At 42.9% G+C, this 13,449-nt stretch overlaps 1 protein-coding gene across 1 annotated transcript; it reads left to right on the top strand.

The window, feature by feature from the left end:
• Window positions 827-7,896, top strand: LOC109230244 (G-type lectin S-receptor-like serine/threonine-protein kinase At4g03230). Its single transcript, XM_019395765.1, has 9 exons — window positions 827-1,582; window positions 2,042-2,166; window positions 2,298-2,491; window positions 2,572-2,782; window positions 2,886-3,123; window positions 3,251-3,401; window positions 3,480-3,717; window positions 3,822-3,858; window positions 7,872-7,896. Exons 2-9 carry the CDS (start codon window positions 2,064-2,066, stop codon window positions 7,894-7,896), a joined length of 1,197 nt encoding a protein of 398 aa, XP_019251310.1. The 5' UTR covers window positions 827-1,582; window positions 2,042-2,063.

The following is a 13,449-nucleotide window of genomic DNA, read 5'->3' as shown; positions in this document are numbered from 1 at the left end:
TTCTGGTTCACCCACTGCCGCAATGGTACCTACCGTTGGTGTACATCCGACGTTATTTTGCGGTGGCCTTTCAACCAAGCCACTTAGAGCGCTTGTTAGCCATCTTTCCAGTAGCTCTTTGACCGCTGAGGGTGCTTCCGTAGCCGCAGATGTGGAAGCTCCTTTTTCGTGCAAGATCGTCAGGCCTTCGGATGGGGAAGGTGAGATCTCTGCACCTGGTGTGATGCTAGGGGTTTCATTCAGAATGCCATCGTCACAGGCCTCGTTGAGAGGGCCTAGGAGATTGGTAGTGACACCCAATATGGCTTTCGATCTTGTGTTGTTTTCGGCCATTTCCTGTTTTTGAGTGGTGTAGAGAGTAGTAGTTGGTTGATCTCTAGGTGGATACTATGGTTTTGATTCTCGAAATCCCCACAGACGGCGCCAAATTGTTTGGCTCAAAAGTTAACGATGTACTTTGTAAGCGATAAAACAATCAAAAAATAGAGAATGGGTAAATCATAATCAAATATAATAAACCTAGAGATGCAAAGATGATAATATTGTTGTAGATCTAGTGTTGCAAAGATGATAATGTATGTTCATAAGATATTTTCGTCAGAAGTAGAGATATAGAGAGAGAAAGACAGAAAAGGAGAGAGTTGTATTAGATCAGCTGCCCCCTTTACAATGTGGAGGTCCCCTTTATATAATAGGAGACCTTCCTCGAACGAATCAAAAAGTTACAGAGATAGGTAACGTCTCCGTAGTGTAGACGCTGAGTTCTAAACGACGTCGCTTTGGTCCTCACGGCCGAGTCGTACCCGCTACGTTTAGTCGGCGTACACTCATTGGGCGTACCTACTGGCGTAGAGATACTGAGGGTCAAATTTGACCCTATACATAGACCAAAGTGATGCCCAACTTGTTTTAAAATGGAATAGGACTACAGAGTATTGGGCAACAGGTTCATGGAATGGCCATAGATTTAGCTCAGTGCCCGACAAGTTGAACTCAGTATACAATTACAGCTATATTGACAATGAGAACGAGTCATATTTTACATATTCCCGTCATATTAGTAGTACAATTACATCAAGATTCATCATGGATGTCTCAGGACAAATTAAGCAACTAACATGGTTGAATAATTCTGCTGGTTGGAATGAATTTTGGGCTCGACCTAGTCAACAATGTGAGGTTTATGGTTATTGTGGGGCATTTGGTGTTTGTGATAATGTTAATTCACGCTGCAATTGTTTCAGTGTTTTCAAGCCAAGATCAGATAGAGAATGGAATTCGAATGATTATTCGAGTGGCTGTGTAAGAAATGTAGAGCTACAATGCAGCGCCTTTACTGTAGACAATGATAGTTTCTGGATGAATTCAAGCATGAGTTTACCTGCTTCTCCAGATACTAATATCACTGTTGAGGAAGCCTCAAAGTGTAGATCTACTTGTTTTAATGATTGCTCTTGCACTGCTTATACTTATGATGGTTCTGATACCTGTTCAATTTGGACTGGGGATCTCTTCAATCTGCAACTGCTCAGCAAAAATGAAACAGGAAGAATTATCTATGTCAAACTTGGCTCACCACAAGGTTAGAATAACTAAGCTTAATTCTTTATCTAATAATGGTAAAAAGCACTTTGTTGCGGATGGCATTCCTTGTAATTAACGTTAGCACTTAATAACAATGTGTTATGAACTTCCGTCTTTTCTTTTCATTAGCTATTTTGTAATAGCAGTCTGAAACCTCCCTTTTCTTATTTTCCATTTTGTTCCATGTTTTATCCTTGTTTTCCCTAAAGATTGAGAAACATTCAGTTGTACTTCCTCAGGTTGGTTGAATATCATCTTATCTATACATCTAGTAAGTATGGATCCATTACACAATGATTCTTCTTTTCCTATTTCTTTGTTGAGCAAAGTAAAAATTAAGCTTGAAAGAAATTCTTAAAACGATAACGATAGGTTCTGAGGTACACTGAATATTTGCATCAAGTCCTTCAAGATAGAGTTAAAAGTATCTAACTTGTTTTTGGTTCTCTACTTTCAGCTCAAACTAAGGCTAAGAATCGATGCAGCTAAAAGTTATCCTTTCATCCATAACAGCTTTTATGGTTCTAATCATAGGCAGCTTTAGCTACATTTATTATAGAAGAAGAATGGCAAAAGGAGCAGGTATTTGCTGAATGAATCTCACTCTGGAAAATATTCTGTTATATATTTATTGATTTAATTTCAAATGACTTTCTCAATCACATTGGGGTTACTTTGTTTTCCTTTGTCTTTTTTTGTCCTTTCTATTGCAGATAGAAGAAAAGGTAATCAAGGGATACAAATATCTCACTGGCACAAAGTTAACGGAGAAGCAAAAGTATTGAGGAACGAAAACAATGAAGTCATTGATGTTCCATACTTTCATTTGGAGACCATTTTGGCAGCTACAGACAATTTTTCAGATGCAAATAAGGTCGGAGAAGGAGGATTTGGTCCTGTTTACAAGGTGAAAATTTCAGTCTGACACCTCTGTGAACTGGTACGGCCACATTGACCTATAGTAATGAGATGAAAAACATTTGGCAGGGTATGTTTCCAGGCGAAAAAGAAATTGCAGTGAAAAGGTTATCTACTCATTCAGGACAAGGCATAGATGAACTTATGAATGAAGTAACTTTAATTGCAAAACTTCAGCACCGAAATTTGGTGAGGCTATTAGGCTATTGCATCAATACGACGGAACAAATATTACTTTATGAATACATGCCGAATAAAAGTTTAGACACATTCATATTTGGTAAGTCAGCTAAACTAAGTTCTTTATTCTCTAAGTCACATGTTTTATATAATGATTTAGCTTTACTGATGCCATCAGTTCTTTGACATGGTAACTATGCAAGATGGATCACTTAGCACATTACTGGATTGGAAGAAACGTTATGACGTCATATTAGGTGTTGCACGCGGTCTTGCTTATCTACACCACGATTCACGACTGCGGATCATTCATAGAGATTTAAAAACTAGTAACATTTTGTTAGATGAGGCGATGAATCCGAAAATTTCGGATTTTGGTTTGGCAAGGATTGTTGAAGGAACAAGAACTGAAGCAAAAACAATGAAAGTAGTGGGGACCTAGTAAGTATTACATCCCTTCCTATCGTTTATTTCTTGCAAATGATCCTAATAATGGGTGTTTGGTTATTACTTTTCGGTTTTGGTAAAATTCTCATGCTTAACACTTTGTTCACCTGGTGCAATCCAGTGGCTATATGTCACCTGAATATGCACTGAATGGATATTTTTCCATCAAGTCAGATGTATTCAGTTTCGGGGTAGTCGTACTTGAGATAGTCAGTGGAAGGAGGAACAATGGATATTATCAATCAGAAGAAGCCTTAAACTTGATATGCTATGTAAGTGAAGAAACTTCCCAATACTTAATATGTATATCTTTTTGTTAGCTTTGATTCTCTGATAGAAAGTTTTCACAGGCATGGAAATTGTGGATAGATGGTAATGCAATACAGTTGATAGAGAAATCATTACTTGAATCATGCAACAGAGAGGAAGTGGTAAAGTGCATTAGTGTTGCACTCCTGTGTGTACAAGAAGATCCAAATAATCGTCCTAACATTTCAGATGTCATTGTAATGCTGGGAGGGGACGGTATGAGTCTTCCTAGACCTAATCGACCAGCCTTTGTAATAAGGACACACACGTTGATAATAGGTGAATTTGACTATAATCACACCTTAAATAATCACCTTCTTGTGTAGTTTTAATGCTAAAAGTGATAACAAAATGCTCTTATTAGTGCTTTTCATGATTTGCAGGTGATATATGTATAAGGAAGGCTAAGGAGCAGTTTTGGAGTCAAAATTGATGAAAAAGAGGCCAACTGTGAAATTTCCCAAGTGAACCATGCAAAACAGGCCGAAGATTCAGAGCACTTCCACCGCGACCGCGGCAGAACCGCGGTGGAAAGCAGCTGCAGAATTTCAAGGATTCCGCGAGGGTGTTTGGCCGCGGTTCTACCGCAACCGCGGCAGAACCGCGGCAGGCGCAGACACTTTAGGGACCAAAGTGTCAATTACGGGATTTTTAGACCTAAACCCTATTTAAAACATTAGACTTCGCCCAAGAGAGGCATGTATTGATTTTTAAGGTTTCTTAGCAAGGAAAACCATTGTGAGAGAGTACTCTAAACATCTTTCTTCTTTTCTTTTGATTTTTATGATGAATTCAATCTTAGTTTATTTTTCCATAGCCATGAGTAGCTAAATTCCTTGTCTAAGGTTTTGATGGAACCTATTGGGTGATGAACTTCTTATTTATGTGAATACAAATTGCCAGTTTAATCTTTATTTGTTCAACTTCGTGTTCGTTGTAGTTAATTGACAGGATCCTCAATTAACTGTGCCTATTTAGTGTGCATAACTTGGAAAAGAGTGCACATTTAGGTTATTGTTGAACAACACTACTCCTAGATTATTAAAGGAATCTATAATTGCGGGTTTAAAGGCGGGATTAGGGATAACAAAGCCTTTGGTGTAATCTAAAGTGAATCGTGCTAAATAAAGTAAGCTAGTGTATCTTGGGAGAGTGCAATAGTAAATTACTGTGATTACTCGGGAGAGATTTGCGGTAAGATTAGCGTTCATGATTGATAGAGATGTGTGAGTAAATTTGTATGAGCATAAACAGAAGGGATTCCATCAATAGGGGAAATCATTGCCTTAGCATTTCCTCATAATTGTTTACAACCTCATTAGTTTAGTTTACAACTATTTAGTTACTTGCAAGCTAGTCGTTAAAGAACATTCAACTGAGATTTGAATATTTGGGAAGCTGGTTCTGAAGAATTAGTGGGTCTGAAGATAGTAGTTGATAGGTTAACTCTCTGTGGATTCGACCCTGGGCGTAATACTCGGGTTATATTTGCAACGTCTGCTTAGTCCTTTTTATAAGGCATAGTTGGGCGTGATCAAATTTTGGCGCCGTTGCCGGGGAGTTAACGGAATTATCAATTGCCATTGACAGAAAACAAGGATTCTTATTGTAGTCAGTCTTCTCTCTACCAACTTTTTCATTGAAAATTTGACGGTTGTTGATCTGGGTGCGCAGGTGTATGCCTAGAAATTCTACGAGGACTGGAGAACTACTTGAAGGATTCTCAGACCCCGAGAAGACATTCCGGGCATTGAATCGTGCCAACAAAAGACTTCAACAACCCCAACAAACACAACAATTCGAAATTGACATGGGCGACATAAACGATCCCAATTGGAACGTCAGGAATGAGCAATTGGCACCTCCTGTGCCTGAGGGTGCACTATATGACTGGGCATAACCCACAGCTGACAATTTGGCCACTGCCATTGTTGTGCCCTCAATACAAGCTGAATCGTTCCAGATCACAAATAACATGCTACACTTGTTGCAGAACAAAGGACTCTTTTCTGGGACACAAACAGAAGATCCTCAGCAACACTTAAAGAACTTCCTGTCTATATGCAAAACCCAAAGGCAACCCAATGTGACTCCGGAAGCAATCAGGCTATTATTGTTTCCATTCTCGGTGATAGGAGTTGCTCAGGTTTGGCGAAACTCGCTTCCCATAAACTCTATAGCAACTTGGGATGAGTTGGTCAAGCAATTTCACAACAAGTTCCATCCGCCCAACAAAACTGCTCAACAAATTGATGAGATTGTGAGCTTCAAACAGATACCAATGGAGACACTACACGAGACCTGGGGCAGGTTTAAAGGAATGTTGGTTATGTGTCCCCACCATGGTGTTCCAGAACAGATGTTGGGACAACGGTTTTACATGGGACTGTCAAACAGCTTGAAGAATATCGTTGATGCCTCGACTGGTGGGGCATTCTTGAGCAAGACTTGGAGAGAAGGTCAGAATTTGCTCGACAAGATGGCGCAGAATTCGGGTTGGACATCTAGGAATGCACCTATCACTCCAGTGGTGCACTCAGTGCCTCTTGATCCTTCCAATACAATGGCTGAAAATATGGCGACTCTCTTGACACAAATGAGCATCCTCACCAAAAAGGTGGAGGAATCAGGGCAGAAGCAGCAGGTTCATATAGTAGATACTACCAATGGGGGCTTGTGCACATCTTGCATTAGCCAGCCAATTGGTAATCCTTGGAATACAGAGCATGATCATCATCAGCAGCACCCTGAAGATATGAACTATGTGGCTAACTATGGGGGTCAGAGGCAAGGTAATCAGAACTGGGTTCAGTAGACTCAGCAGCAGTACAGGCCACCGCAGCCACAGTATAACGCCGGAAACATGGGAGGCATGAGACCCCCCAACAACATGGCACCGTATCCTAGACCACAGGGGTACAACAATCAGCAGCAAGGGTATCACCCACCTCAGCAACAGCAGGGTGGAAGACAGGAAGACGGGTTTGCAAGACTTGAAGCAATGATGCAGCAGGTTATTGGGTCCAATGCTAAGATAAATGAAAGGGTGGATGCACATGATGCAGCTATCAAAAATATTGAGGCGCAAGTGGGCCAGATTTCAATGTCACTTAACAATCGTCCTCAAGGGACATTACCTGCAGATACCCAAATCAATCCTAAAGATCAGGGCCCAAAGCAGCTGATGGCGGTGAGTCTTCGGAACGGTAGGGATCTAGATGTTGAGCAAGAGAGAGCTCGAGAGAACATACAGGCTGAGACACTCATTCCAGTGCCCATTGAGCTGGATGAGTCTACGGGATTGACAGAGGTAACAGTCCAGCCCGCTCCTAGAGAAACGAATATGCCGCAAGAGACTGAGGCAGTAGCTGAGCCAGTAGTTGAAACAGTAGCTGAGAAAGAGAAATCTCAAGTGATTGGGAAGAAAAGACCTCCTGCACCATTCCCACAAAGGTTGGCCAAACATCAAAAGGATGAGCAGTATAAAAAGTTCCTGGAGATGCTCAAACAAATCCAGGTAAACATTCCACTGATTGAAGATTTAAAGGGATGCCGGGATACGCTAAAATGATGAAGGACTTGATGTCTCGGAAATTTGATTTTCAAGACTTGTCGACAGTGACACTTACTCAGACCTGTAGTGCAGTGGTATCTAGACCTGTTGCTGAAAAGCTATCTGATCCAGGTAGTTTTACAATTCCATGCACTATTGGGAACTATGCCTTTGCTAAGGCACTCTGTGATTTAGGGGCCAGCATTAATCTCATGCCCCTGGTTATTTATAAGAGGTTAGGCATTGGGAGAGCTAGACCTACCTCTATGTTGTTGCAGCTGGCCGACAGAACTGTTAAGCGTCCATTTGGGATCCTTGATGATGTGCTTATTCAGGTGGGGAAATTCGTGTTCCCTGCAGATTTTGTAATCTTGGATTGCAAAGTGGATGAAGAAATTCCTATAATTTTAGGACGACCTTTCTTGGTCACGGGGAGAGCTTTGATTGATTGCGAGACTGGGGAGCTTAAGATGAGGCTCAATGATGAAGAAATTATATTCAATGTGCAGAAATCAATGAGGCGACCAAGTGAGTTCGCAAATTGTTCTCTTATTGATGCAGTGGATGTAATTGTAGAGTCTGATGATGAGGCGTTGACGGTTGAGGATCGCCTTATTGCATGCTTGACAAATTTGGATGAAGTGAATGGTGAGGATTTGGCGGAATGGGTGTTGGCACTGGAAGGTAGAGGGTTCTGGGAGAGAAATCTGGAGTTTGAGCCCTTACACTTAGAAAAGAGAGAGACCCCTCCAGCTAAGCCATCCATCGAGGAACCCCCTAAGCTGGAACTGAAGCCATTGCCAACCCACCTCAGGTATGAATTTCTGGGTCCTGACTCCACATTACCTTTATTATCTCATCTGGTTTGTTAGATGTGCAGGTTCAACAACTTCTATAGGTACTAAGGGAGTGCAAAACTGCCATTGGGTGGACCATGGCAGACATCAAGGGGATCAGCCCTGCCTACTGCATGCACAAGATTCTGCTGGAAGAGGGGCACAAACCTTCCAGGGAACATCAGAGAAGGCTGAACCCGAATATGAAGGAAGTGATAAAGTGGTTGGATGCGGGAATCATTTTCCCAATCTCTGACAGTAGCTGGGTTAGCCCAGTTCAATGTGTGCCTAAAAAGGGTGGCATGACGGTGGTGAAGAATGACAACAATGAACTTATCTCAACAAGAACCGTCACAGGCTGGAGAATCTGCATGGATTATAGAAAGTTGAATCTAGCCACCAGGAAAGACCACTTCCCACTTCCCTTCATTGATCAAATGCTGGATAGATTGGCAGGGAGGTCACACTTTTGCTTCTTGGATGGGTACTCAGGTTACAATCAGATCTCCATCGCCCCTGAGGATAGAGAAAAGACCTCCTTCACATGCCCGTACGGAATTTATGCCTTCAGGAGGATGCCCTTTGGCCTATGCAATGCACCCGCCACATTCCAACGGTGCATGATGGCCATATTTACTGACATGGTAGAAGATATAATGGAGGTGTTCATGGATGACTTCTCAGTGGTGGGGAACTCATTTGAGGACTGCCTAGTGAATCTGACGCGTGTGCTGAAACGGTGCATCGAGACTAACTTGGTTCTGAATTGGGAAAAGTGCCATTTCATGGTACAAGAAGGCATAGTCTTGGGGAACCGGGTGTCAAGCAAAGGAATAGAGGTTGATAGAGCAAAGGTTGATGTCATAGCAAAGCTGCCGCCGCCAACTTCAGTCAAAGCCATAAGAAGCTTTCTTGGACATGCCGGATTCTACCGGAGGTTCATTAAGGACTTCTCCAAAATTGCCAACCCTCTCTGTAAGTTGTTAGAAAAAGATCACCCTTTTATATTTTCTGATGAATGCAGGGTAGCTTTTGAGGAGTTGAAGCAAAGGTTGGTCACAACACCCATAATTGCTGCCCCTGACTGGGAGCAACCGTTCGAATTGATGTGTGATGCCAGTGACTACGCGGTGGGGGCAGTGCTGGGCCAGCGGAAGGACAAACTGATGCACCCAATCTACTATGCTAGTAGGACGCTGAGTGGAGCCCAGTTGAACTACATAGTGACAGAGAAGGAGATGCTAGCTGTGGTATTTGCTTTTGACAAGTTTCGGTCCTATCTAATAGGATCCAAGGTAATCGTATACTCTGACCATGCAGCTCTTAGGTACTTAATAGAAAAGAAGGACTTTAAGCCACGCCTGATTCGTTGGGTGTTGCTACTGCAAGAGTTCGATCTTGAAATTCGTGACCGCAAAGGCACTGAAAATCAAGTCGCTGATCACCTATCACGACTTGAAGGAGCTGAGAATGTGGTGGAAGTGGAGGAAATTCTGGAAACCTTTCCAGATGAACAACTGCTCGTTACCACTCATCAGGAAGCGCCTTGGTATGCAGACTATGCTAATTACCTGGCCAGTGGTATTGTTCCTCACGACCTGTCATCGGTCCAAAGGAAGAGATTCTTTCGCGAAAGCCAATGGTATTACTGGGATGAGCCCTACTTGTTTAGAATATGCCTTGATAACATGATCCGGAGATGCGTCCCCGAGATCGAACAATCTTCTGTTTTGCAGGCCTGTCACGTTTCAGCGTATGGCGGTCACTTTGGAGGCATCAGGACGGCAGCTAAGGTGCTAGAGGCCGGATTTTTCTGGCCAACGGTATTTAAGGATTCTCATTTATGGGTCAAGAGTTGTAATGAATGTCAACGCACCGGGAACATTTCCCGGCGTCACGAGATGCCCATGAACCCAGTTCAAGAAGTGGAAGTGTTTGATGTTTGGGGGATAGATTTCATGGGTCCATTTGTCAGCTCCTATGGCAATAAATACATTCTTGTTGCTGTAGATTACGTGTCCAAGTGGGTGGAAGCTGCTGCATTACCCACCAATGATGCTAAGGTGGTAGTCGGGTTTCTAAAGAAGAACATATTCAACCGCTTTGGGACACCACGTGCAATTATCAGCGATGGAGGAACTCATTTCTGTAACCGGGCCTTCGAGAAGTTGTTGGCTAAATATGATGTGCGCCACAAGGTGGCTACTCCGTACCACCCACAGACCAGTGGACAGGTTGAGGTGTCCAACAGAGAGATCAAGAGCGTATTGACAAAAACTGTAAATGCTACAAGAACTGATTGGTCAAGGAAGCTGGATGATGCGCTATGGGCTTACAGGACAACATTCAAGACACCAATTGGTATGTCACCATATAAGTTGGTGTTTGGGAAGGCCTGTCACCTACCTGTAGAACTGGAACATAAAGCGTGGTGGGCACTGAAACAGCTGAATTTAGACTTGGAAGCTGCGGACACGTCGAGAGTCACGGAATTACATGAGCTAGAGGAGTTCCGGTATCTTGCTTTTGAGAGCACAAGGCTATATAAGGAGAGAATGAAGAGGCTTCACGATCAGAACATCATTGAACGAAATTTCAAACCTGGAGACAAGGTACTACTTTATAACTCATGACTGCGGGTATTCCCAGGAAAGCTAAAGTCAAGGTGGTCTGGACCATTTCGCGTGGTTGAAGTGTTTCCTTCCGGAGCTGTGGAAGTTTCTACTGATGATGACTCTCGTACATTTAGAGTCAATGGTCAGCGGTTGAAATGGTATGGGGGCATGAACGAGCCTAAGGAGATGACCGAGCTGCATTTGAATGAACCCCAGAGGTCGAGCGAACCTTAATTTCGCTCACTTGAGTCGTGTCGCGACGTTAAATCAGGCGCTACGTGGGAGGCAACCCATGACATTGTTGTAATTGTAACCTTTGTAATCTAGTTTAAAAAAAAAAGGCGTTAGAATCAGAACAGGCGTTCTACCGCGGTTCCACCGCGAACACACCCGCGGAACCTCACTGCCGCGGTTCCACCGCGAAAGCGGCAGAACCGCGGCAGGTCCAGACGCGGTCAGGTATTGTGTTATTTTAAATTTTTTTTTTCTTTCTTTTCTTTCTTTTCCTAATTTTTTTTAAAAACACCCCCCACCTAAATACCCCTTATTCCGCCCCAAAACCCCCATTCCCCTCTTTCTTTCTCTCTCTCTTCTTCTTCTTCTTCTTCTTCTTCCACACCATTCATCCCCAACCCACACTCTCACCACCTCCATTTTTCTCCTCTCTTCAACTCAAGTAAGTTCTTCTCCTCTCTCTCTATTTCTTTATTTTCTAAGTAGTGTAATTTGTTAATATTGTAGTTGTGGTTAAACCCTAGTTAGGATTAGTATAGTCATTTCAATTTTTTGCTTTCTTGTATGATTACTATGGATATTATTGTTGTAGTTAATGTTTGGAGGGTTTGTGGTGCCACATTAGTTGGGGTCTCCATTATAATATAATTGTGCAATTGTTTTGGTGGTTTGGAGACCTAAACTAGTTTTATGGTGTATATTGGTATTGGGTCATATGTTGCCCATAAATGGTAGTACTATGTTGTATATTTTTGGGGGTGTTCTAAGCCCGACTTAGGTTTGGGGTGTTGTACAGGATGGTTATTGTTGTATGGTGACTTGTTGGGTTAATAGATAATTGTGTTGTAGTTTTGTTAGCATAGGTGCTCATTGTTGGAGAATGGTGTTGGTCTTTTGGTGGTGTTGTATATAAGGGATAATATTGAATGGAATAAGTGTGGGGTGTATGTTGCCGGATGTGGTACTGAAATGGTGGAGCTGTTGTAGGGTTGGTTATAGCTGGTGTCATTGGGTGTTGAAGTCTGAGTAACCACCTTATTGGCATTAGCTAATGCAATTGGTTGATGGTTTGTTAACTGTTTTCAGGATTAATGGCTCCCAAAAGGAACAGGCGCTCTGGCGGTCCTTCCCACCGACCTGCTTATGATGAATCTAGATTCCAATCGGAACAAGCTGAGGATGACTTCCATGCCAAAGCTAATAAAACGTTCATTCAAGAAATCCCGATTGATCGGGCTGTCCTCCGAGTTGAAAAAGTGGAGATGTATGAAGAGATTCGGCGGCGGGAAATGGAGTTCCTTTTTGCTGACCCTGAACCTGTCAACAAGATGTTGGTTCGTGAATTTTATGCAAATTGCCCATTGAATTTGGGTAGGGATTTGATTGTGCGGGGTACGGTGGTCAGTGCTCAGATTCCAACAATTCGCCGGGTGTTGAGGTTACCTCCATTCACCAGCGATGTTGACTACTATCATGACAGGCCCGGGGTGACATGGGAGGTCATGACAGATGTGCTTTGCACGGAGGGGCGACCTATTTGGCTAAAGGAAGATATAACTCTCAACTCTAACTCCTTCACTCACCTAGCTAAGTGTTGGTTGACGGTTATCTGTAGCAGGTTCCTGCCTTCTAGCAACACCACGGACGTGAACTTCAACAGGGCATTGTTGACTTGGTGCTTTATAACAGGGAAAGATTTCGATGCAGCACGGATAATTGGCGATGAAATGGTCTTACGGGGACCGCTGCTGTCTAAGGGATTCTACTTCCCTTCCTTGGTAACCACGCTATGCTTGCTGAGGAACACTCCTACTAACCCTGCTGATGGTGACTTGCCCCCAAAAGCAGCTTTCAAAGCTTCCAGTATCAGAGTGGGGAGGGGCACTCGCACTACCATTGAGATTGATGATGAGGAAGACGATCCGGTCCCTATGGCACAATCTAGGCGGTCTGTAGACAGTGCTGGACCCTCTTGGCGCTCTCAGTCTGGAGCGGACCTATCTCGCTCCCAGTCCTCCCGGCCTATGTTGCGCTCATTGGAGGAAGAGGTTGCGGATCTTCGCACCTCGGTGGATGGTCTACACACAAGGTTGGACGCCATGTCACAGCGGCAAGCTAGATCTGAGAACAAGTTTATGGCTTGGCTGCGTGCATTGGGAAGGGCCTGCCATGTCGATCCCAGTACCGTCTCCGACTCAGATTGAGTTTCAGGGAAGTTTTCTCACCCTTCTGTTCTTTACTGTATTCTGATGACATGGGGACATGCCATTGTTTTAAGTGTGGGGTGGGAGAATTGCTCTGACTGTGTATGGTAATGTATATAGATGTATGTTGTTGTGCTGTATCATTAGAGTAATATGTTGTATGTGTGTGAGTTTGTTATATTAGGATTAGCTGACTTGGCCCAACGACGGACACTTTTTGACGGGTTTCTTGAGGGTCTAAGTCAAATAAAAATAAAAAAAAAAAAATCGACTGGTAGAGGACTTTTCCTGATGACGGACTAGGTGGACAATACTCTTGAGGGAAGTAGTCCATGTAGGATTTTTATTTTGTTTTATTTTCTTCTTTTAGGTAGTGTATTACCTCCCCCTTGGTTTTTCTTTTGACCACGGTTCTTTTCCAAGGGTTTTTTTCTTGAACCGGGTTAGGTAGATTTTTCTTTTTGAAGTTTAAGAATAAATGGGTGAAGGGCAGAATGTAACCCCAAATGTGTACGCTTGTATAGAAAAGAACCTGAGTGTGTGACATCTAAGCTTGTTTGTGGACTCAT

This window comes from Nicotiana attenuata, chromosome 7 (assembly GCF_001879085.1).
Source record: "Nicotiana attenuata strain UT chromosome 7, NIATTr2, whole genome shotgun sequence".
Classification (NCBI taxonomy): domain Eukaryota; kingdom Viridiplantae; phylum Streptophyta; class Magnoliopsida; order Solanales; family Solanaceae; genus Nicotiana; species Nicotiana attenuata.
The sequence above is the reverse complement of the archived record's forward strand: the minus strand, read 5'-3'. Positions and strand labels throughout refer to the sequence as shown.